The following is a 27179-nucleotide window of genomic DNA, read 5'->3' on the forward strand; positions in this document are numbered from 1 at the left end:
TGAGTACGCTAATCCAAGTTTTATGTCAGATTTGCAAACTGCTCGATTTCTCCAGCGACAGCATGTTTATAACATATGAAGACATGCAGATCGAAAAGGTTGACAGTGTTACATTTCTGGGACTACAACTCGATAATAAATTCAGTTGGGAAGGGCATACCACAATTTTTCATTCTATTATTTCATAAGGGAGCATATTCTGTGTTAACTTATCAAACGTAGCAAAAGTTTTTCGCATTTAAAAGCGTGTAGTAAAAATCGTTTGTGGTATCAATTCAAGAACATCATGTAGGAACCTGTTCAAGGAACATTGTATTCTAACCACTGCTTCCTAGTATATTTATTCCTTAATGAAATTTGTTACAAGTATTTCCAACCAATAGCTTAATACATAATATCAGTATTAGAAATGGGAACAGCAATCTACATAAAGACCTAAAATTACTTACCTTGGTCCAAAAAGGGTCCAATATTCAGGAACATGCATTTTCAATAAACTGCCAGCAAGTCAGAAACCATTAAAAACTTGGTTTCAGATAAGGCACGGTTTACAGTGTGTTTGAAAGACTATTTGATACAGAAGTGTCTGATTCCACCCATCATCAATATGCCGGAAATGGCTATTTTAAGTGTGTCTATGACGTCACTACATACACATGGCAACAAATACGAAGATACATATAAATAATACAATAACATTTCCCACCAAAAATACAATCAAACCAAAGGGGACAACTGCAGGAAGTTGGGGGTTTTAGGGTGAGGACAAGCTAGTAAAAAAAACACCCCATGATCCCAAAACACAAAATGAAGAACAAAAAGAAAAAAAAATACAGCATTCTGCTACACCAACAAAAATCTGCAGGAATCGGACCCTTCCCTTGACCAATATAGGTCAACTATAGGTGACCATACCAAAACACCATTACCCACAACTAAAAGTACGAAAATTGGAATCGGACATTTCCCTTGACCTACATAGGTCAACCTCAGATGACGATACTAAAACATCAACACACACAACTATGAAAATGGTAATCGGTCATTTCCGGTGACCTATATAGGTCCACCACAGCTACTGATGCCAAAAAACCAACACCTACAACTGCGAAAAATAAAACCACAGTCCCAAAATTCCACAAATCAATCATCCCTACATAAATTAAATCACATTCAATACTTCATAAATACACAAAACATCACAGCTAGAAAAAAAAAATTAATTACCACCAGCAAATTCCGGCACTGCAACCTAGATCGACAGCCCCCCCTCCCACACCCCACACACACACAAAACCAACTCATAAACACCGTGCCGTAATGACATTCACACACCACAACACCTTTCCATCGAAGCAGACGGGTGGAATCAGACGCTTCCATTGACCCCTCCTAATCTGTAGATGAAAATCGTAACAGAGACTCAGAGACCAGCTTAGGTAAAAATTCTGCTATATTTCAGTTTTGACAGCATTTGGTTGCAACAGTCAAGATCGGGTATTCTGTGTACGATAAATTTATTAAAAGTACGTAACTGTGTTTTATTCTGTCAGTGTACCAATTCTGTAAATATTAGCAGTTACTGTGATATATTCACATATTTTGACAATCTCCTGACAAATGATGAGGATAATAATGATTATATTCCACTGTATTATGTTATACTTTCTGACATGTTATTTGTCATTCGCGATGGCCAGCGGCTATTTCTGAAGAAGTACGAAAATATTTGTTCGCTCCAGTTACTATCCTCTCTGGAAATATCACCTGGAACTACGACCTTTAACTGGAGTCACCGAGTCAGGAATGTCTAGACACACAGTTATTCCGTTACCAGCTTCCAGGTTATCTGTGGTGGTAGCCCGATAACTACCAGAGAACTAGAACTACGAGCCAATAACGATAACTGCCAGAGGAGAATACCGGTCTCTGACAGTTATTTCCATAGTCGCTCGAATTCCTTAGTAACTTTCCTTGTACTACCCGTCCAAGTTAATTAACACGTAAGGCGGTGGCTTAATGGAACGACCGTACTTGTTAATGCCTGTATTGCAGCTCCTATCAGCCACGGCTTGGTCATTAACTTTGTTTAATTGTTTATGCTAAAAGTAACGAAGGCCCACGAAATAGTACACAGTTCTTATCAACAGATGGCGCGCAGTCTCACAGTTATTCCCATGGTCTATAGAACGCCTTCCAAATGCGCAGTACGATCTTCGTTCAACAGATGGCGCGAGGCACTGTTGACACTAAACAGTTATTGAAATAACTGCCAGAATCAGAGGAACGGTTATCGCAGTAACCGTTACTTCTCAGTAACCGGTTATTTCTATCAGTTACGTTATTTTTTGCCACCTCTACAGTATAACTGCGAGTAGTGTGAAATGGCAGGAATGTCGTATGAATCGTGTCATAACCTTAGCTTATTAACTCCGGGTACATTGTAGTTGATCTTAGAACGATTATTAGTGTTACATATATGTTTGTAGGTTATCGGTCGCTATTAGAAATATTATCTTCGCAGCTGCGACAGAAAGTACGCGGAACGTAGCCACAACATTGTTTAAGTAAAATATTAACAATGTGCATTTTTAAGTATGAAGTAATATGTAATCTGAGTACTGTAGGTTAAATTCGAAGCTTAATTTCTTGTGCTGCTCACATAATAGAATAAAGTGTACAGCCTTGTAATACAACAAAAAATATACGTAATGTGACAGATTCGTTTACTCCTGTGCTGTAAAAGCTAGTCCTATTGGGGAAAGTGTGAGTACGCTAATCCAAGTTTTATGTCAGATTTGGAAACTTCTCGATTTCTCCAGCTACAGCATGTTTATAACATATGAAGACATGCAGATCGAAAAGGTTGACAGTGTTACATTTCTGGGACTACAACTCGATAATAAATTCAGTTGGGAAGGGCATACCACATTTTTTCATTCTATTATTTCTTACGGAGCATATTCTGTGGTAAATTATCAAACGTAGCAAAAGTTTTTCGCATTTAAAAGCGTGTAATAAAAATCGTTTGTGGTATCAATTCAAGAACATCATGTAGGAACCTGTCCAAGGAACTTTGTATTCTAACCACTGCTTCCTAGTATATTTATTCCTTAATGAAATTTGTTACAAGTATTTCCTACCAAAAGCTTAATACATAATATCAGTACTAGGAATGGGAACAGCAATCTACATAAAGACCTAAAATCACTTACCTTGGTCCAATAGGGGTCCAATATTCAGGAACATGCATTTTCAATAAACTGCCAGCAAGTCAGCAACCATTAAAAACTTGGTTTCAGATAAGGCACGGTTTACAGTGTGTTTGAAACTATATGATACAGAAGTGTCTGATTCCACCCGTCATCAATATGCCGGAAATGGCTGTTTTAAGTGTGTCTATGACGTCACTACATACACATGGCAACAAACACGAAGATACATATAAATAATACAATAACATTTCCCACCAAAAATACAATCAAACCAAAGGGGACAACTGCGGGAAGTTGGGGGTTTTAGGGTGAGGACATGCTAGTAAAAAAAAACACACCATGATCCCAAAACACAAAATGAAGAACAAAAAGAAAAAAAAATACAGCATTCTGCTACACCAACAAAAATCTGCAGGAATCGGGCACTTCCCTTGACCAATATAGGTCAACTATAGGTGACCATACCAAAACACCATTACCCACAACTAAAAGTACGAAAATTGGAATCGGATATTTCCCTTGACCTACATAGGTCAACCTCAGATGACGATACTAAAACATCAACACACACAACTATGAAAATGGTAATCGGTCATTTCCGGTGACCTATATAGGTCCACCACAGCTACTGATGCCAAAAAACCAACACCTACAACTGCGAAAAATAAAACCACAATCCCGAAAGTCCACAAATCAATCATCCCTACATAAATTAAATCACATTCAATACTTCATAAATACACAAAACATCACAGCTAGAAAAAAAATTAATTACCACCAGCAAATTCCGGCACTGCAACCTAGATCGACACCCCCCCCCCCTCCACCGAGACACACACACAAAAACCAACTCATAAACACCGTGCCGTAATGAAATTCACACACCACAACACCTTTCCATCGAAGCAGACGGGTGGAATCAGACGCTTCCATTGACCCATCCTAATCTGTAGATGAATATCGTAACAGAGACTGATAGACCAGCTTAGGTAAAAATTCTGCTATATTTCAGTTTTGACAGCACTTGGTTGCAACAGTCAAGATCGGGTTTTCTGTGTACGATAAATTTATTAAAAGTACGTAACTGTGTTTTATTCTGACAGTGTACCAATTCTGTAAATATTAGCAGTTACTGTGATATATTCACATATTTTGACAATCTCCTGACAAATGATGAGGATAATAATGATTATATTCCACTGTATTATGTTATACTTTCTGACATGTTATTTGTCATTCGCGATGGCAAGCGGCTATTTCTGAAGAAGTACGTAAATATTTGTTTGCTCCAGTAACTATCGTCTCTGTAATATCACCAGGGTCTAAGACCAGAGTCACTGTATCAGGAACACAGACACACAGTTATTCCATTACCAACTTCCAGGTTACTTGTAATGGTAGTCCGATAACTGCCAGAGAGCGACAACTGTGAGCCAATAACGATAACTGCCAGAGGAAAATACCGATCTCTGACAGTTATTTCCATAGTCGCTCGAATTCCTTATGGTACCTCTCTTTATACAACCCGTCCAAGCTAAATTGACATATGAGGCGGTGGCTTAAGGGAACGACCATACTTGTTAATGCCTGTACTGCAGCTCCTATCAGCCACCACTCGGACATTAACCTTATTTAATTGTTTGTGCTAAAAGTAACGAAGGCGCATGATATAGTACACAGTTCTTATCAACAGATGGCGCGCAGTCTCACAGTTATTCCCATGGCCTATAGAACGCCTTCCAAATGGTCTACCCTCTCCTTAGTTCCTAGCCAGATCTCCAATGAGTTGACGGGAAAGCGTAGTATGATCTTCGGTCAACAGATGGCGCGAGGCACTGTTGACATTAGACAGTTATTGAAATAACTGCCTGTATCAGATGAACGGTTATCGCAGTAACCGTTACTTTTCAGAAACTGGTAATTTCTATCAGTTACGTTTTTTTTTGCCACCTCTACTGGTTACTCTCTCCTAAGGGCAGATCGTGAAACACGACGCGGGGGTGGTGTGGGTGCCTATGTTTGCTCTGATCTGAGACGTACTATACTATGCACATCGGATGCAAAGGGCGAAGGAGAAGCAGAGTTCTTGTTTTTCGAAATAAATACATCAAATCAGAAACTGCTAATTGGAGTAATCTATAAACCTCCAAACGTCGGTGCTATGTCCTCCTTTCAGTCTGCCCTGTCCTCGCTCGTGACACTGTATGAACTCATAATCATTATGGGCGACACAAACATCGACTTACAGTCAAAATCTCCCTCTGCAGAAAAACTAAGGAGACTGTTCCACTCCAATGATATGAGTTTAACACCGCTGGACCCAACTCATCACACGCTACACAGCCACACACTCATAGATATAATAGCAACAAAGCGACCAGATAAAATAATTCGCGCCAATCAGACATCCGCTCCAGCGCTCGTGACACTGTATGAACTCATAATCATTATGGGCAACACAAACATCGACTTACAGTTAAAATCTCCCTCTGCAGAAAAACTAAGGAGACTGTTCCACTCCCCATGATATGAGTTTAACACCGCTGGACCCAACTCATCACACGCCACACAGCCACACACTCATAGATATAATAGCAACAAAGCGACCAGATAAAATAATTCGCGCCAATCAGACATCCGCTTCAGGACTGTCTTCTCATGACGTGATATTCTTAAATTACTCAGTGCATAATACCAAAGAAAAATCTCACCTGGTAACCTACAGAAACCTAAAAAATGTTAACTATGACGCTCTTCAAAAGGATTGCTCAGGCATCCCTTGGCATGATATAAGCAATGAACCGACTTTAGACGGAAAAATTCGGGAATTATGTCGCAAAATTATGCACTGTATGATAAACATGCTCCTAAACGCACTGTCAAGATAAAGAGAGCTCCCGCTCCGTGGCTCACCACTGCATTACGCCAGTTAATGAATAAACGTGATGCTGCACATAGGGCCTTCAAGCGTAACCCAACTCCGGAGGCGTACGAAGCTTGTAGGAAACTCCGAAATAGAACCAAGCAAAGTGTGAGGAATGCCAAAATCAGACATGCCCGCTCTGTCGTATGCGGCATATCAAAACTTGCTGCACCGTGGAAAAAGCTGCGCAGTTTCGGTATAGGGAAGCGAAGATCTGACGCTGTTTATCAAGCGTCTGCAGAAGAATTAAACGATTTCTTCTCAACAGCTGTAAACTGCCATGCAGCGACAAATTACCAGCCCCAAGATATCAATCTCTCGAGAGACAAGTTTTTCCTAAAACATGTCACTACCGGCACAGTACACAAGGCAATTATGAGAATCTCTTCCGAGGCAGTAGGAAATGATGGAGTGAGCATTGGCATGATTAAGAATGTCGTAGACACTATTACTCCAGTTATCACAGACATCTTCAACCTGTCTCTTGTCAGTAGTACATATCCTACTGAGTGGAAGCAAAGTTTAATTCAACCTATACCCAAGACTGACAACCCTAAGTCACCAGGTAACTACAGGCCGATCAGCATACTACCTGCAATATCTAAAGCCCTAGAATACATCGTCCATGAACAGCTGATGGATTACCTCAAAACTCAGAACATCCACGACAAATATCAGTCAGGCTTTCGAAAGCACCATAGTACAGCAACTCCATTAATCAAAGTAACTGATGACATTAAGCATGCTATGGACAGACGTGAAGCTACCATCCTAACACTGCTTGACTTTAGCAAGGCTTTTGATACAGTTGACTTTGATATATTACTAATTAAAATGAAGCAGCTGAATTTCTCAAACAGCGCAATACACTGGTTCGACAGCTACCTCAAAAACAGAAGTCAACAAGTCATTTGTGGGTCGGAAAAGTCATCATGGAAAAACGTGCGCTCTGGAGTTCCCCAAGGCTCCGTCCTTGGTCCATTACTCTTCTCACTGTACATTAATGATATTTCGTCAGTGATTCACTCCTGCAACTACCATCTATATGCCGACGACATCCAACTGTACAAAAGAGCAAGCCCCAAGAACATTGCTGACGCAGTAGCGAGTATGAACGCAGATCTTTGCTCTGTTTCTCGATGGGCACAGAACCTAGGTCTGAAACTAAACCCCAAGAAATCCCAGGTCATACTTATATCTCATCCAAAGTTAATCAGTCGGTACTTTCGCGAAACAGTCCCTCAAATACTCGTCAATGGTACCCAACTACCATACCAAAAAACAGTAAAAGACCTTGGAATAATCTTGGATGAACACCTAAACTGGGAAGAACAAACAGTCACAGCTTGCCAGAAATCGCTCTCCTCCCTACATGCAATTCAAAAATTTAGAAAAATATTTCCAACCCATGTTAAACAAAAATTAATCCAAACACTAGTCTTGCCTAATCTTTACTACTGTGATGTAGTTCAACACGGCACAAATAGTGAAAATTCGAGATGCCTCGAGCTAGTGATGAATGCTTGCGTTAGATACGTATGCAATATACGGTTGTATGATCATATCAGTCCTTCATACTCCCAGCTAGGTTGGATACGCCCACATAAGGCACGCGATCTCCACACGATGTGCTTACTTCATCGATTTCTTAGCCACTGGTGCCCCCAATACTTATCTTCTCACATTAAACACCTATCATCATTCCACAACCGCAATACCAGATCGGATACGTCTAGCATCTTGGCTGTACCTTTACATAACACAAAATCTTTCTCCATGTCATTCTCCATCTCAGCCATACGACTATGGAACGTGCTCCCCTGTGATCTGCGTCTTATCCAGAACCACTCAACATTCAAGAGGGAACTCAAGACTTACATATTAGGGACGGTATAGCCACCACTGTTGTGCCCCTCTCATCTTTTTCTTTCTCCTCTCCATCATAGCTTCGAATTTTACCATTCTATTTCTCTTCCTCTAACCTGTCTACCTCTTCTATATCTCTTTCACCCCATTCTATCGTCTTATGTCTCTGCTTGATGAGAATAACTCACACGTTGTAAGAATATAACAAGAAAATTCTCAACTAGCAATAGGACTGACATTCATAAAAGAAAAATATGTTTACTTTCATATACATAGTCATTACTATTATTATTATTATTATTATTATTTGATTGCTATAATTATCATTTTACTACTTTTATATCTCTATTTTTTTTCTTTAACATAAATACTGTATAACATGTTATATGTCCTTAATGTTCTGTAGAAACTGAAATTTGTTGAATCTGAGTATGCCTGGTTAGGTGTAAGAGAGGGCCTGAAGGCCCTAATCTTGCCAGGTAAAATAAATGCATAAATAAATAAATAAGTATTTTGCAGCCATAACTTATTAAACTTATAGTTCGGTAATTATCACATCTGTCAGCAACTAATTTATTTGGAATTGGAATTACTATATTCTTCTTCAAGTCTGAGGGTATTTCACTTGTCTCATACATTTTGGGTGGAAGAGTTTTCTCATAGCTGGCTCTCGCAAAGGTATCATTAGTTCTGACGGAATATTGTCTACTCTCGGGGTCTTGTTTCGACTTAGATCGTTTAGATCTTTGTGAGATTCTTCTCGCAATATCATGTCTGCCATCTCATCTCCCTCAACGTCCACTTCCCTACTGCATTCAAATTGTTCTCCCTTGTGTAGGCACTCTACATACTCCTTCCAGCTTTGAGCTTTCCCTTCTTTGCTTAGGACAGGTTTACCATCTGAGCTCTTGATATTCATACAGCTGCTTCTCCTTTCTCCAAAGGTCTCTTTTAATTTTCCTGTATGCGGTCTCTATCTTTTCTCTAGCGAAGTATGCTTCTAAATCCTTACATTTGCCCTCTAGCCATTCCTGCTTAGCAATTCTGCACTTCCTGTCAATCAGATTTTTTAAACGTTTGTATTCCCTTTCTCCAGCTTCATTTGCTGCATTTTTAAATTTCTTCCTTTCATCAGTTAAATTCAATATCTCTTGTATTATCCAAGGATTTTCACTAGGCGTTGTCTTTTCACCTATTTGATCCTCTGCTTCCTTCACTATTTCGTCTCTTAAAACTACCCATTCAACTTTATTGCATTTCTGTCCCCTATTTTAGTCAACTGTCTCCTAACACTCCCTCTGAAACTCTCAAAAACCAGCTGCTCTAGGAAATGTTTTACAGTTTAAAATCTGGTTCCTAAAACTCGGTCTAAGCATTACAGAATCAATCTGAAACCTTCTGGTGTCTCCAGGTCTCTTCCACGTATACAACCTTCTTTTCCGATTCTTAACCTAAATGTTAGCGACAAGTAAATTATACTCTGTGGGAAATTTTACCAGGCAGCTTCCTCGTTCATTCCTTTCTCCCAGTCATCATTCACTTAGTATTTTTCCTTCTCTTCCCCACCCTTCCCTCATCTGATGGGACTGATGACCTCGCTGTTTGGTCCCCTCTCCGCTCCCCCACATCAACCAACCAACCCTCTCTTTCTTTTCCTACTATCGAATTCCAGTCCCCCTTAACAATCAAATTTTCATCTACTTCAACTAACACTAGCTACAGGTACACTAACAATCTACAACGATTATTGAGACATATACTACGGAAATTAGAGCCGTTCTCCCATCAGGAATCTACAAAATTAACTGTGAAGAATACACAAACTTTTATATTGGATGAACAGGAAAGAAAGTTAGCACACAATCTGAAGAACACACGACAATAAGCGGCAATATCTCATCGACCGTCACTTTACACTTAAAAGACACAACCACAAAATATCTAATAATGGTGAATCACTACAAATATAGCATACGTTACAGAAAGGTAAAATGATGGATGTGATAGAAGAATCTGAAATTTACGTTTTTCTAAAAGACCGTTCAGAGTTTTGAATGAACAAATAGATCTGTGAAGTGGGAAATTTCTAGACAAATTTTTACCAGCTCTATAACGAAGTACTATAGAGCCATATAATGTATAATTATCGCTATACTGGTTAATAAATATGATTGTAATGCAAAAGATCACGCAACCATAAAGCAGGTCATGAAGGTTTACTCGATTTCTGTGGTTTTTTTACTGTTTCGTTAGAATACTGTGATCGACTCTAGCAGCTATTCAAAAATGACATGCTCCCACGATAACAGTCATATTTACAGCAATGATGAATGACAAATAAATATAATTGAGGACAAGGACATATATACTGAAACCAAAAAAAATCTGAAAAATAATTATAATATTCCTAGTGCAAGTACGTTAAAACTTATAAACACGAGCTTGGCAACAACTTCCCAAAAGTAAAATGCTCCAAAAATAGCGAAAAACTATTTCTAAATTATGTTATGACAATTACATGCAGCCGTAAGAGCAAAGACATACATGGCATAATACACCAGTGCAGAATCGTTCATAAAGTAAGTTATAATCCTCCTAGTATATCTTGGGTTTGACTTGTTCCTGTATTACATTTATAAGTGAGACTAAGGTATCCAGTGTATAATGTTTCTATTTCAGATATCTGAAAACGGTCTAAGGCCAAAATTGTATAATCATACGTCAAATAGAGGGAATGGCAACTGAAGACATCACAAAAACATTGAAAAAATGAACATAGTGAGTTTTTCCAAACTCTAGGGAGAGTCTATTTTCAGAGAAACGTTTAATAATTCTTTAAAAATCTCGTTAACAGCTCTTTGGTGGCTTTCTCTTTAATGGAATTTATTATAGCACTAGCTAGTATCATGTGTAAAAAGTACCAATCCTGGTTGTTAAATGTTTAAGTGGAAGGTAATACACATAGATAAGCAATAGAAGTAGACCCAAAATTAAACCCCGTGGGCCTGAAATTTTCTGCCCATCCGAAGTTGTTTGAATTTTAAGAACAATTTTTTGCATTCTGTATCACATACATTAGTTTCTATTAAGTTCTAGTAGATGTGACCACCATTACTCTCTTCTATTGGTTCCTGCTTAGTCAAAGACAGCAAACAGAGAGCAGCAATGAATATTGGAGTGGTGGTAAAATTGGAATCCAGAGCACATCATCAGCCTCACAGGTATCTAAGGTGTACCAAAGATTTATTCACAGGAGTGAATGTGCATATTGTTTTTTAAGTTTAAGAAACATCTGAAATCCTAGTTGTGCTTTCTTGGTTGTGTTAGAGATACTAACGATCTTTTTGAATGAAAGGCTTTTTTAGAGAGACACATGCTATTATGATAACAAAAATGATGTACCACTGCCATCTTTTATAATTAACAAACAGCATTTTTAAAAAAAGGTGTCATTGGTGGAATAGTGATATACAGTTTGTAATGTAACAGGCGTGTAGGCGATTTATTTGGCCAGTTGGAATTGGTATGAAAGGAGGTGAATTCATTTGTGCAGCAGATCGCTGGCTGACATGGCCTGGTGGATAGTCCAGCAGAGTGACTGCTAAGGTCTGACTCAGATGCAGGGACGTGAAGCAAGTAACAGGAAGCAAGTAAAATCTGAAAACCTGGACAGCAATCGATCCCTGCTGATGCACCAGCAACAGCAAACAGTCTGAAATACTTACAGCTCTTATAAATTCTGTAGTAAATCACAGTTAAATAATAGAGCAAAACTGAACATATCAGGAATCTCAGAAAAATTAGATGTACCCATTGACACAAAAATGTTTTCAATACCTTTAAAACTACAGACGTTAATATTTTACAATGACTAAACATTTTCACAATGAACCTTACAATTAACAACTTTTAAATATTTCATGCGATTTCAACAAACATAGCTCATATGATAGCACTGCACTATAGCTACCATCCCTGAAGGCTATGTATCTGCATCTATTTTATTTATTGACATACGATGGCTTTTACATCTTTTTTGCTATGCAAATATTTGTCAGAGCATCATTTTCTCCACAATAACACAGAAAATTAGTGCAGCATGAACACTTCATATCTTGTCATAGTGTCATATTTACTTAATGAATATGTTTCTAATTTTGCCAGGTATTTATTTAAAGACTGATTACAATTGCTAATATAAAATCATGGTAATGTAAAAAGCAGTCAACCGCATGTGTTAGCCTACACTACCATTGTAAAGAGTGCTGGAAGACAATACTAACAAGCAGATGTAAGTAATTGTTTAAAAAATGTTTAAGGACAGTCTGTTGTCATTTAATGTGAGTGCACGTATGCAATAATGCTAACTTATTTATTTACGAACAAACCTTTATTTATATTTCTCATGCATGGTCTGAGTATGACAATGTTGATATCATTTCTTTACTTACATATAACTGTAATGTATTAGTTTAGTGTGGAAGCAATCAAGTTGAGTCAAATTATGTCTGCAGAACTTAAGAACAATGAGTTTTGGTGGCAACAGCCTTCAACCAGTGGAGAAGCAGAGAATGACGCATCATTACTGAAGTTACTGTAGAGCTCGAGCAAGGGATGCTGGGCAATTTTACGTATGTTGTTGAAGAAGGCAGACATGCCGGTGAGATGGTGCGTTTTCTGGATGAGTGGGTGACGGATGTTGGGCGGTGAATGGCCAGTACAATACTTCAACTTTTGGAGAGAATTATCATACGCAACAGCTGATTGTGCTCCAGTGCAGAACTCTAACGTTTTCCAGTTTCAATACCGAACTGAGAACAGAAAGAGTGCGTGTTTTTGCTCGTTGTCTCTCATGTGTTATGTGCAAATTATACAGAATTCGGAATTATTTTGAGCTAGCGTATATTTCGTGCATTGTGATCACGAAGTGGATTTAATTTTCGAGCATCGTGGATGACTTTTTGGTTTGGGTGTTCTGCTACCATTCTCACCATGTTCTTAACGCAACATTACTCAATTTTATAAGGTTATTTTCTGTCTGTATTGTAATTAGATATCATAGGAACTTTTTCTGTTTATTTGAGATGTACTGTCTTCAACAAACATTATTGAATATATTTCCCTGTCATATACTTCGAGTACAGACTTTAGAATATAACCCTTTTTAAAATTATTCCCTTGTTTAATATGTCTGTTTATTTTATTGATTTGCAATTCTAGCTGATGCATAGACTATTTGACCGCAGAATCACAACTACAAGTTATTATTTGCAACAAACTAACTATTGGGCATGAAAGCAAATGTGTGCATCTCCACCTTAAGACACTATCGATCTATTTTTCTGCTAAACAGAGCTGTTTATAGTCCAATTACCTAAGGTAGGAGCAACATCAGGAGAAGTCGCAATTGATTTGGCTGTATGGAATGCAGATTAGAGAGCAATTATTCAGCAGAAAAGTTTTAGGTAATGTCACAAGAACATACACTATTTCATTATAATTTAATGGAGCGCAGCATTGTTGTTGTATTGAGATGTTTTAGACACAATCATTTTATTCCCATTGCAATTTCTGTTGCAGGTGCAAGATTATATTCATTTATCTGAATATATTCTGCTAACACCTATGGACATGGCTATAATGAAACAGCCTGTGGGAACCTTATCCAGAAACAAAAATATTTGAAGTACTTCTGCAAGACGTTTCTTGAAGTATCTCCATCAAAATCGAAAGAGGGTTTGATTGCAGTACCTCGCGACGCTATGTAGCGGTTTTCTCTTGCTGAGTACTTGCTCTCTAACCAGCACTATATACGCCTTTACCTCATGCTGCTCCCTCATTAGATAATTGGGCAATGCACAACTCCGTTTAAAAACGAATAGCAGGTCTGTCTTCTTCAAGAACAAATGTAGAAGTGTTCAGTAGAGGTAGCAAAAAATAACGTAACTGATAGAAATAACCGGTTACTGAAAAGTAACGGTTACTGCGATAACCGTTCCTCTGATACAGGCAGTTATTTCAATAACTGTCTAATGTCAACAGTGCCTCTCGCCATCTGTTGACCGAAGATCGTACTACGCTTTCCCGTCAACTCATTGGAGATCTGGCTAGGAACTAAGGAGAGGGTAGACCATTTGGAAGGCGTTCTATAGGCCATGGGAATAACTGTGAGACTGCGCACCATCTGTTGATAAGAACTGTGTACTATATCGTGCGCCTTCGTTACTTTTAGGACAATCAATTAAATAAAGTTAATGTCCGAGCGGTGGCTGATAGGAGCTGCAGTACAGGCATTAACAAGTACGGTCGTTCCCTTAAGCCACCGCCTCGTATATCAATTTAGCTTGGACGGGTTGTATAAAGAGAGGTACCATAAGGAATTCGAGCGACTATGGAAATAACTGTCAGAGATCGGTATTTTCCTCTGGCAGTTATCGTTATTGGCTCATAGTTCTCGCTCTCTGGCAGTTATCGGGCTACCATTACTACAAGTAACGTGGAAGTTGGTAACGGAATAACTGTGTGTCTGTGTTCCTGATACAGTGACTCCAGTCTTAGACCCTGGTGATATTACAGAGACGATAGTTACTGGAGCAAACAAATATTTACGTACTTCTTCGGAAATAGCTGCTGGCCATCGCGAATGACAAATAACATGTCAGAAAGTATAACATAATACAGTTGAATATAATCATTATTATCCTCATCATTTGTCGGGAGATTGTCAAAACATGTGAATATATCACAGTAACTGCTAATATTTACAGAATTGATACACTGTCAGAATAAAACACAGTTACGCACTTTTAATAAATTTATCATACACAGAATACCCGATCTTGACTGTTGCAACCAAGTGCTGTCAAAACTGAAATATAGCAGAATTTTTACCTAAGCTGGTCTATCAGTCTCTGTTACGATATTCATCTACAGATTAGGATGGGTCAATGGAAGCGTCTGATTCCACCCGTCTGCTTCGATGGAAAGGTGTTGTGGTGTGTGAATGTCATTACGGCACGGTGTTTATGAGTTGGTTTTTGTGTGTGTGTCTCGGTGGGGGGGGGGTGTCGATCTAGGTTGCAGTGCCGGAATTTGCTGGTGGTAATTAATTTTTTTTCTAGCTGTGATGTTTTGTGTATTTATGAAGTATTGAATGTGATTTAATTTATGTAGGGATGATTGATTTGTGGACTTTCGGGATTGTGGTTTTATTTTTCGCAGTTGTAGGTGTTGGTTTTTTGGCATCAGTAGCTGTGGTGGACCTATATAGGTTACCGGAAATGACCGATTCCCATTTTCATAGTTGTATGTCTTGATGTTTTAGTATCGTCATCTGAGTTTGACTTTTGTAGGTCAAGGGAAATGTCCGATTCCAATTTTCGTACTTTTAGTTGTGGGTAATGGTGTTTTGGTATGGTCACCTATAGTTGACCTATATTGGTCAAGGGAAGTGTCCGATTCCTGCAGATTTTTGTTGGTGTAGCAGAATGCTGTATTTTTTTCTTTTTGTTCTTCATTTTGTGTTTTGGGATCATGGTGTGTTTTTTTTACTAGCATGTCCTCACCCTAAAACCCCCAACTTCCCGCAGTTGTCCCGTTGGTTTGATTGTATTTTTGGTGGGAAATGTTATTGTATTATTTATATGTATCTTCGTGTTTGTTGCCATGTGTATGTAGTGGCGTCATAGACACACTTAAAACAGCCATTTCCGGCATATTGATGACGGGTGGAATCAGACACTTCTGTATCATATAGTTTCAAACACACTGTAAACCGTGCTTTATCTGAAACCAAGTTTTTAATGGTTGCTGACTTGCTGGCAGTTTATTGAAAATGCATGTTCCTGAATATTGGACCCGTTTTGACCAAGGTAAGTGATTTTAGGTCTTTATGTAGATTGCTGTTCCCATTTCTAGTACTGATATTATGTATTGAGCTATTGGTTGGAAATACTTGTAACAAATTTCATTAAGGAATAAATATACTAGGAAGCAGTGGTTAGAATACAAAGTTCCTTGAACAGGTTCCTACATGAAGTTCTTGAATTTATACCACAAACGATTTTTATTACACGCTTTTACATGCGAAAAACTTTTGCTACATTTCATAATTTACCACAGAATATGCTTCGTTATGAAATAATAGAATGAAAAAATGTGGTAAGCCCTTCCCAACTGAATTTATTATCGAGTTGTAGTCCCAGAAATGTAACACTGTCAACCTTTTCGATCTGCATGTCTTCATATGTTATAAACATGCTGTAGCTGGAGAAATCGAGCAGTTTGCAAATCTGACATAAAACTTGGATTAGCGTACTCACACTTTCCCCAATAGGACTAGCTTTTACAGCACAGGAGTAAACGAATCTGTCACATTACGTATATTTTTTGTTGTATTATAAGGCTGTACACTTTATTCTATTATGTGAGCAGCACAAGAAATTAAGCTTCGAATTTAACCTACAGTACTCAGTTTACATATTACTTCATACTTAAAAACGCACATTGCTAACATTTTACTTAAACAGTGCTTTGGCAAAGTTCCGCGTACTTTCTGTCGCAGCTGCGAAGATAATATTTCTAATAGCGACCGATAACCTACAAACATATAATATGAAACACTAATAATCGTTCTAACATCAACTAAAATGTACCCGGAGTTAATAAGCTAAGATTATGACACGATTCATACGACATTCCTGCCATTTCACACTACTCGCAGTTATACTGATAACTAAACTGATGGATTCCAACTATGTCGTTATTTAACTGTAGCCCCCTCGGAGTATTTGGTATTCCCTAGCGAAAAATAACTTGGCAGCTATTAATAACCGTTAACGATAACGGTTATTAAAGAATAACTGGAACAGTGATAACGGTTACTCCAGAATAACCGTTTGGCCCACCTCTAGTGTTCAGTATCGCGCCATTGAGCTCTTCACTTGAAAAAATGAATGTCTTCACTTGAATCAGTGTAGTTCCCCTACTGTCTGCTTTTCAATTGGCTGAACACTGTCCCCACCAAACATGTATCATACTTAAGTTCTACAGACTTGATTTAACCCAATTTGAACACTTCTTGCACTAAAATAATATATTATAACAGTATTTAAATTAAGAAATGTTACATACATTCAGTTATGCTCAGACCATGCAAAATAAATATAAATGAAAGTATTTTCATAAGTAAATAAGCATTTTTTGAGGAGGTGTGGTCGGCCGCGGTGGTGTCGCGGTTCTAGACGCGCAGTCCGGAATCGTGCGACTGCTACGGTCGCAGGTTCGAATCCTTCCTCGGGCATGGATGTGTGTGATGTCCTTAGGTTAGTAACGTTTAAGTAGTTCTAAGTTCTAGGGGACTTATGACCACAGCAGTTGAGTCCCATAGTGCTCAGAGCCATTTTGAGGAGGTGTGTTAATGTTAAATGAGAGTAGATTGTCACTAAATATTGCTGAAACAATTATTTATGTCTGCTTGATAGTATCATAGTTCAGCAATTTTTTCAATAGTGGTGTCAGTTAACATAAGCAATAGGCCACTTCTTAAATTACTATGATTTTGTATTACCAGTTATAATTATATTTAAATAAAGTCACTTGCAAAGTAGTAAACTATTCATTAAGTAAATACACAAGTATGACCAAATATGAGGTATTCTTGATGTATTCATTTGCTGAGTTATGGTGGAGAGTATGGTATCCTGACAGACATTTGAGTAATAAAAAGGTATAAAAGATGTCATAAGTCAATAATTAAAACAGATACAGGTATGCAGCTTTCGGGGATAATGGCTATAGTGCGATGCTATCATCAGAGATATTGATTGTTAAAACTGTATGAAGTTGTTAATTCAGAGGTTCATTGCGAAAATATTTAGTCACTGAGAAATATTAACGTTTGTAATTTTTAAGCTATTGAAAATATTGTTGTGTCATTTGATGAACCACATTTATCTGAGATCACAGATGTATTTAGATTTAATTTAATAACAGACTGTGTTTTATTACCGAATTTCAAAGAGCTGGAAGAAGCCATCTTTCATCCTGTCTGATACTTCACTATTGCTGGAGCATAGCTGGCCCTGTTAAGCAATAGACATGTTGTCCAAAATTCCCCGAATGAGATTCTCCCAGTTTCCACAGACAGATTCACCTCACGTCGTACCAATTCTAGGCAGCCAATTAGCTCACCTACGTAAGCATAACGTTCCAACCAGACATTCGAAAACTGATGTCTGATTCCAATAAAAAATGACTGCGAGTGGGATAGAGTGACGAGTACAATACAAAGCGGTTGTTGCTAATTTCTTAGGCAACGAAAAGTACCCATTATTCTGTTACGGCCAAAATACAGGATAATTTCAAGAATCTATGCTGTACGATGAGCCTCACAATGTACTTTTTTAAGGGTAATTTTGATTTATCTCGGAAAATTTGGGCTACATCAATGATGAAGAAGGTGAGCACTTTCATCAAGATTCCCAAGTGATGGAAAGAAGAAGGTGTTAAATAAAATCTTTGTCTGTATTGAAAAGCTAAATTACTTCTCATTTCAGTAACATGTGTTTAGCAAGTTTCTTGGTTTATAGCGAAGCCACATTTTGACAAGACTGTATGCTTTAGAAAAGAGAAACGAGATTAGATGTGGAATCAATCCCCAGAAAACCATAAGACCAACTTATTACCCAAAAGAAGGTAATAAAGAGTATTTATTTGTTCACAGGTGTTCGTACTGCCAAAGTATCCTAATAATGAAACGTGGAGAAAACTCACAGACGCATTTCTGGTGAGAGTGGGCAGCAAGTTCTGTTGGCACCACTGGTTGTCGTCGCTCGTTACGGCGAATGCGACAGCAGCGCACTCGTGGCGCAGGTCTGTCAACATGGCGGTCGCCGCTGCCTTGTAGTATGAGAGGCCGGCCGGCTGCTTCAGTTGGAACATGTTCTGCATGAACTCTTTGTAGTCCGTCCTGCGTACATGCACCCCCACCGTGCATACCTGCCAACAAGGTCACGCTTACTGCCACGAACTGACGTCACTTACGCCCTATTGTGTGTAACAACAGAAAGCTGGGTGGAAGAATAGTGTCTTCATTTGAAAATAAAATGTTCCCTTTGTTTCTTTGTGTGCTCTTTTGTGCATTTGTCTTTTGTTACTCTAATATCTTCCTCTCTCCCACCCAATAACACCATTTAATACTATGACATAATTTCATAATCAATTATCGAAGCAAGGTCAATCACGACACTTAAAAACAATCTCTTTGAACTTACAAAAATTTTATATCACTCTTTTATATGAAGAGGTTGAAAAATCAGCCAATCAGCAGCAAATAAAGGTTTATTAGCCCTTGACCTAGGTTTCGATATTTGTAAAAATACCTTCTTCACAAGCAGTGGGCCTTGTTACATCAAATGGCGGTACATTAGATTAGATGAAGCCGAGCAGCTCTTGTCGTAAATAAAATTGACAAAACGAGAATCATTGGAAGCCATGACTTTAGATAGCAGCCAGATTAGATATATCATACTTCAGAATGAATTCTCAAGAGTAAATGCCCACAGGTCGAGGCTCTTGTCCACATAAAATTGTAATAAGCATCACAAGGATAAAATATTTTCATAAGTTACGTCTAGTTTATGCCAGAGGCTGAGTTTTTTTATATGTCCAATATATTTATCACATATTACAAATTGCTTCCTGATTCCATTGATACAATGCAATCCTTCCAAAATTTGTGTTTTAGGATTCCTGTAAGAAGTCCATAGTTTGTATATTGAACCGACTTTAATACATTACTCCACATTTTATTACCATAAACTGTGGATCGTTTGTAACTAGAGACCATTGTAGGATAACAGGTTTCATGAAGAATCAACTCATTTGGCTAATTCAAAAGTGGAAGTTGTTGCATAATATTCAATTAATTGAATTTTGAAAAGGAACATTCGGTCAGCAGATACCAGAGGATAAGACATCATGATTTACATGTACAACTGTAATCGATACACGTCAACTGAATTAATATAACCAAAATATAAATCGAAATGTTACATCACCCATAATATTGAAAATATTACAATCTCACAAAATCTAAGAGCAGTTGTGGAACCATTAACAAAATTGCTTTGAGAAGAGACACTTTATATATATTCTCATTCTTTTTAATTTGGTAAAAAATTACTTGTTTTGGAAATATGGCAGACAGGTTGAGGATATAATAGTGGACTCAGGTATGATTGCTACCACATTAACTTATATTCATGCACATGTAATATGGAGCAGAAAAACTCTGTTATGTTTATTCATATATAAAATAAGAAGGAGATAGCCTTCAGATATTGTATTTCTATTATTACAAATATTTTTACGCTTCGTTTCGCGACATCACTTTCCATAAAATGGTAGGGAGATTGAGATATTTAAATACTCTGATTTGCTAAACTTGAGGACAAAAGTAACTTTTTCATGATGCCATCAAGTAACATAGCTTGACGAAACTTGGATCGTACATAGAAACAACTACTACAGCATAGTACAGAAGGTAACTGAAAGAAATACGATGATCACACTAAAGTCACCGTGATTTATGATGGTCCCCAGGGCATTACATAAGACCACATATGGCTCGTAATAGTATGAGTGATCACCATGGATGACAATGCATGCTCTGCAACTTGCTTCCATGCAGGCCACAAGCTTAAGAAGCAGTCTTGTGGTAGGGCTTTCCATTCTCTACCAGGGCAGCTGACATCTACTGGATGGCCGTTGGAGCATATGGACGTGCTGCAATACATCTTCCCAATGCCAGCCACACGTCCTCAATGGAATTTAATTTCGGGAAACGGGCAGGCCAGTCCATTCGCTGAGTACCCTCTCATTCCAAGAGTTGCTCATCTGCTCTGACCGTGCAGTTGCACAATGTCATCCATAAAAAGTCAGGGCTGAATGCACCCCTGAAAAGACGCTCATGAGGAAGGAGTGGAGTGTCACAATAACTTTGACTTACGAGCGTACCATATTCAAAAATCTGGAGGTCAGTGTGCCCATACAACGTTATACCTCCCCACGCCATAACACCTGCACTGCCAAAGCCATTTGTTTGACAAAGTTCCTGAGGGCAATACTTGTCCTCACCTCTCGTCATAAGAAGGTACTTCCAGAATCACTACTCAGACTGAACCTACTCTCATCCAAAAACAGCACACAACCTCACTCTTCATTGGTGCTCTTGGCATCATCAGATACCATGCTGGCAATGTCCAGGTGTCAATGGAAAACAAAGCACTTGTAGTCGGGCAAAGAGACCACCCTCATGCAGTCGCCGTGTCACTGTGGAGCATGAGATTGTAGGCCTTCCAATACTGTTAAATGTGGTTGCAACTGCACCTGCAGTTTGACGTGGGTCCTTCTTCATTGCTAGACAATGTAGCGGCCATCTTCTGCGGTGGATGTCTGTGGTCGACAACTGTATCGCCTTTAGGCAGCAGTGCCTGTGGTTCAGAATGCTCCCCACACAAATGAAAGAATAAGTTTCCTTTAATTTACGTCTATGGTCACAAACTTTTTGTTAACAGATTACCGGTTTCGGTCTTTAATGACCATCATCAGATCTGCAGCAAAAATGGGAAAAACCTAAATACACTCGCAAACTGTATACAGCTTAAGAAGAATACATAGACCATAATGAAAAGGAGTGCTGACAAAATTTACAAATGTGCGCTTTAAATATGAAGAGGCATACCCGTTTCATATTTAAAGCGCACATATGTAAATTTTGTCAGTACTCCTTTTCATTATGGTCTATGTATTCTTCTTAAGCTGTATACAGTTTGCGAGTGTATTTAGGTTTTTCCCATTTTTGCTGCAGATCTAATGATGGTCATTAAAGACCGAAACCGGTAATCTGTTAACAAAAAGTTTGTGACCATAGACGTAAATTAAAGCAAACTTATTACACATATGGGTCACTGTTTTTTCGCGACGATGTCGCAGCCTGTCAAATGAAAGAATGGAGTGTGCAATATAAAACTGCAGGGCTACACTCCTCACACTTCGTCCTTGCTACAGTTTGCCGATGATTCTCCCCTATGTGAAGTCATCCAAACGTTTGGTTGGTCATGTTGTAATGAACAATACCATCATTGTTGAGCTATTCAACTCTTTGTCACTTCTAGTACCATCTAGTGGCATCTTGCAAACTGGACAGATCAGCTTATCTAGTATAATCTGCTACCTGTCAAGCTACTCACATGTACAGTGATAATGGCACTACATTTGGAGGTGTGCACAAAGAACTTCAACTTTTTTGTCTAATGATGCTGTAGTAGGAGGTGTGGTGAACTTTTCGAACTTAGAGGTTATCAATTGGGATTTTACTCCACACCATGCCCATAACTATGGTGGACTGTGGGAAGCAGGACTCAAATATAAGATGTCACAGCTCAGATGTGTAATTGACAATGCAGTACTGACATTTGAAGAACTAACTATAGTGTTAACTTAGACAGAAGCTTGTCTGAGTTCAAGGCCGTTTGGTGCTCTCTCTGATGATAAATTCTCGATCTGCTCTCACTCTTGGTCATTTCCTCTTTGGACAGCCACATGTATCTCTTCTTAACCATCAGCTATACCATCACAAAACTTTCATATCTGCTATACACTGATAAGGGGTGCTAACCTCCTCGACATGCGCACATCTGGAGAAATCTCGTGCACTTGGATGGGTGCCTTGAGTAAGATTGGTGTGGAACAGCAGTTACAGACTCGGATCGGTCTGTTTCTTCCTGAGACATGGAATGCAGCCTCCTAATTCTGGTCAGCGACAAATTAAATCGGTGACAGTGTTGCAGGAAGAGTTGGTCAAGGACAATGTGGGGAGATCTTTCAGCCTCTAACTTTATCCTAAGAATGCGAGAATGTGAGGGAGCGATGGGCAATCGTAATCGTAAATTACGCAATACGATCGAAGTGCTAGATATATGTATCAGACGACAACACAGGGACCCTCTATTGCAATTAATAGTTTGTGGAATATGATCCTCCTACAGTACTACCGAGCGAGGTGGCGCAGTGGTTAGCACACTGAACTCGCATTCAGGAGGACGACGGTTCAATCCCGCGTCTGACCCTCATCCTGATTTAGATTTTCTGTTCAAATGGTTTTAAGCACTATGCGACTTAACATTTGAGGTCATCAGTCCCCTAGGCTTAGAACTAAAACCTAACCAACCTAAGAACATCACACACATCCATGCCCGAGGCAGGATTCCAACCTGCGACCGTAGCAGCAGCGCGGTTCCGGACTGAAGCACCTAGAACCGCTCGGCCACAACGGGCGACAGATTTTCTCTGATTTCCATAAATCGCTCCAGGCAAATGCCGGGATGGTTCCTTCGAAATGGTACGGCCGACTTCTTTCCCTAATCCGATGAGACCAATGACCTTGCTATTTGGTCTCCTCCCCCAAACAACCCAACCCCCAACATAGAGTACTGGTGACAAAACTTTACACTGTTCTGTGGAACGACTTCGACCACTGGTCATCTGCTCCAATGAACCAATACCTGCATATTTAACAGAGTCGCCACATATGTTCGACATCTGCATGCAGACGGTACGTATTTCCGATATTTTTGAAGAGAGGGATGTGGTTGCATGTTACCGAGTTCTCTATCGGATGCGATAGCTAAATTTTTATAGTTCATAGCTTATCTCTGTTGGTCGGTAGAGCTACGACAACATGTTCCTATCTCCATCGAGTGGTCAAAACACAGTCCTGTTGCATTAACTCAGCTCATCCTGTTCCCTCACGCGTTGCAGAAGGTGATGGATATAGCACTTTCCGACTTCTGCTCAGTTCCGACTTAAATTGGAACGATCACGTGGACAAAAGTGCAGAGACTGAGGAACAGTTAAAAGATCCAGAGGGGCTGTCTAAAAAACAGTGCTGTAGTTTTGGTGCAGCAGATAGTTCGAAAAAAAAAGGTAACACGTTTCGAGATATGAGCGTGTCACGAATATATTCATCAGTGGTTGTAATCATTAAAATACATCTCCGTAGGATCCAACGCAAGTATGTGGTTGAATGGATAGACTTGATTCCGAAACAGAGATAGCATTTCTACGAGAAAGAATAACACTATCAGCGACTCTTGCGTGTGCCTGTAAACCAAGACCGCCTCTTATGCAGGGTAACATAATCGTTGTATTCGTGTTTTAATAGCGCAGTCCTTACGCGAAATGTGTGTTGGCAGTGGTAGAATCCTTCTGCGGTCAGCTTCAAATGCCGGTTCCCAGTAGTGTTCCTCAAAAAATCACATCGTGTGCCCCTCAGGAATTCCCATTTGAGCTATCTGGTGAATGTAATCCGACTGTTGGAAAAAAATTACTCGCCATGCGAAGTGACTCCCATGATCAATTTAATTAATTAACTATCAATTTGATATCCATGACGTGCTGCCTGGCGGGTGGAAGTGATGGCTAGGGTACAGAAGGTATGATTCTTGACTTGGAGGGTAAACAGGCGTTGTCTACTGGAATTGCCCAAGTCCGTCGGAATGCACAGTGGACATGAATGGATGCAGATGATCAGGAAGGATGCTTACGTACGTATCACCCGTCAGAGTCGTATCTAGACGTATCAGGGGTCCCATATCACTACAACTGCACACGACCCACACAATTACAGAACCTCCTCCAGCTTGAAAATTGGAAATTCGTGGTAAGGACTATGGGACCAAACTGCTGAGGTCATCGGTCCCTAGGCTTACACACTACTGAATCGAACTTAAACTAACTTACGCTAAGGACAACACACACGCCCATGCCCGAGGGAGGACTCGAACCTCCGACGGGGGGGGGGGGGGGGGGGCGCCCACCACCTTGAATCTTGAATGCCCGAGGGAGGACTCGAACCTCCGACGGTGGGGTGGGGGGGGTGGGGGGAGCCGCGCCCACCAGCTTGAACGGTTCCCTGCTCTGACATACAGGGTCCATGGGTTCATGAGGTTGTCTCCATACCCGTACACGTCTATCCGTTCGATACAATTTGAAACGAGACTCGACCCGCCGGGCAACATGTTTCCAGTCATCAACAGTCCAATGTCATGACGGGAGCAGCCGAGGCGTAAAGCTTTGTGTCGGCACTCATCAAGGGTACACGAGTAGGCCTTCGGCTTCGAAAGCCCACATCGATTACGTTTCGTTGAATAGTTCGCGCGCTGACACTTGTTGATGACCCAGCATTGAAATCTGCAGCAATTTGCGGAAGGCTTGCACTAGTGTCACGGTCTCGTTCTTGCAGGATCTTTTTCCGGTCGCAGCGATCTCGGAGATTTGATGTTTTAAAAGCTTCCTGATATTCACGGTACACTCGTGAAGTAGTTGTACGGGAAAATCCCCACTTCATCGCTACCTCTGAGATGCTGTGTCCCATCGCTCCTGCGCCGACTATAACATTGTAGCAGCAGTAATCGATATAACAACTGCGCCAGACGCTTGTTGTCTTATATAGGCGTTCCCGACCGCAGCGCCATGTTCTGCCTGTCCACGTACCTCTGTATTTGCCTACCTATACCAGTTTCTCTGGCGTTTCAGTGTATATGGTACTTAAGTTTTGCGGATCAGTGTACTTTCCTAGCCCCGTAACGTTCAGCACCGCCACATGTACTTTGGCCCGTCAGTGTTCTCATATGTTTACAATGACAGTACTACTCGTCAACTTTAAGCAGTTACTGTTAGATATCTGCTTTTGAGATGGGCAAACTCGTTCATCCTTGGGAACTAGTTCACTACTGATCGTTCCTTTTTGGGAACCGTTCATTTTTACTCGTTCACTGTTCATTTGTGCTTAGTATATGGTTCTCATGTAAAACTGAAAACTAGTAGTGTAGGTGACTGAAGGATGGAGGGCACCAAGAGGGGGCACTTGCCTCCCCCCTGGAGTATAGGGTTTTTATTCATTACGGAATTCTTAAACACTTTTAGAAGTAATTTCTGTGATTCTGCAGAACCTCTCGTTTAGCCAACTGCAGCGTTGTGTGGCTGATTGCAGGGAAATAATATAGGGTGGCGCACGGTAAACCGGCCCCGAGTACAGACTGCTCGCCAGTTACAGACGATGTGTTGCCCATTACGAGCAGATACAACAAACAGACAAACATGTAATAATTCGGCAGTGAAGAAATAACAAGCTAATGCAAGCAACAATGGCGAAATATCGATGACGATGTGTAGAGAGCTGGAGAAGAGAACATAAAAATGTCACGCGACGCACATGGGCTATACCACTTGTAGTCTTGTAAACCTGTTGGTGGCTTTCCCAACTTAATAGACCACAAGTGACTTGTATAAAATTCTTCGTTTCGACTTCCACTTCATAGCTATGCTGCGTTGTAAACAATATACATACTTCACGTTGTCTCTGAGTTCGTAGGCGAAGTAGACTGCATGGAAGCATTAAATAAAATGTAGTTTTCTCATCATACTTGCGTCACGCGCTTAGTAAAAATTAGGTTTTTATGTTGCATTATTAAAGTTAATGCAGCAATAATAATAATAATAATAATTAAGTTCGCAGTAATAAAGTTTTTGGTTTGAAAGCTCCTTCTGAACAAATGTTTTTGAGATAATAAGTAAATACGATTTTATGGCAATCTGTCTTTTCAAATGGAGAGCCACCGCTTTTCCTACTGAGCCAAAATGACCCACAACCCACTTTTTTCCCAAAGAAACCAAACTAGCAGGTAATGTAAATTGGAAACAACTAAACTTAAAAATAATTAGAGCCTTCCTAAATGTAATGTTTTGCATATGAAAGATACACGAAAATTGTTTTATATGAATTTTCTTACACTAAAAATTAAGCAAATTATTGAAAGTTAGTTGCTAAATCAAGTCGATGCAACCAAAAAATATATGAATAGCAAAGAAAAAACTTGCCTTGTTATAAGTATGTCTTCTGCTGTTCATCGATATAATGAAGTGAGATGATATGCCCTTTTGTTCCCTGAAAAGACGTACCTGTTACATACAACGTAATTTTTATGTAATTTAAGTGGCTATAAAATACTTTTTGATTACCGGTCGTGGACGCTGAATAGCCAGACCCAAGTGCAAAAACAGTTTGGAACACATGTAAAATGGGCGAGCGCAGTGGACGAAACGAACAACTG

The 27179-nt window shown here is 39.5% G+C and overlaps 1 protein-coding gene across 1 annotated transcript in view; it reads right to left on the reverse strand.

Moving 5' to 3' along the window:
- LOC126251913 (galactoside alpha-(1,2)-fucosyltransferase 2-like) overlaps window positions 1–27179 on the reverse strand; it is a 291016-nt gene that overhangs the window by 71720 nt on the left and 192117 nt on the right. The window contains exon 5 of the mRNA XM_049952645.1: window positions 18778–19002. Coding sequence (XP_049808602.1) covers window positions 18778–19002 — 225 coding nt within the window. The remainder of the gene's footprint in view (window positions 1–18777; window positions 19003–27179) is intronic.

Source organism: Schistocerca nitens, chromosome 4 (genome assembly GCF_023898315.1).
Source record: "Schistocerca nitens isolate TAMUIC-IGC-003100 chromosome 4, iqSchNite1.1, whole genome shotgun sequence".
Lineage (NCBI taxonomy): Eukaryota > Metazoa > Arthropoda > Insecta > Orthoptera > Acrididae > Schistocerca > Schistocerca nitens.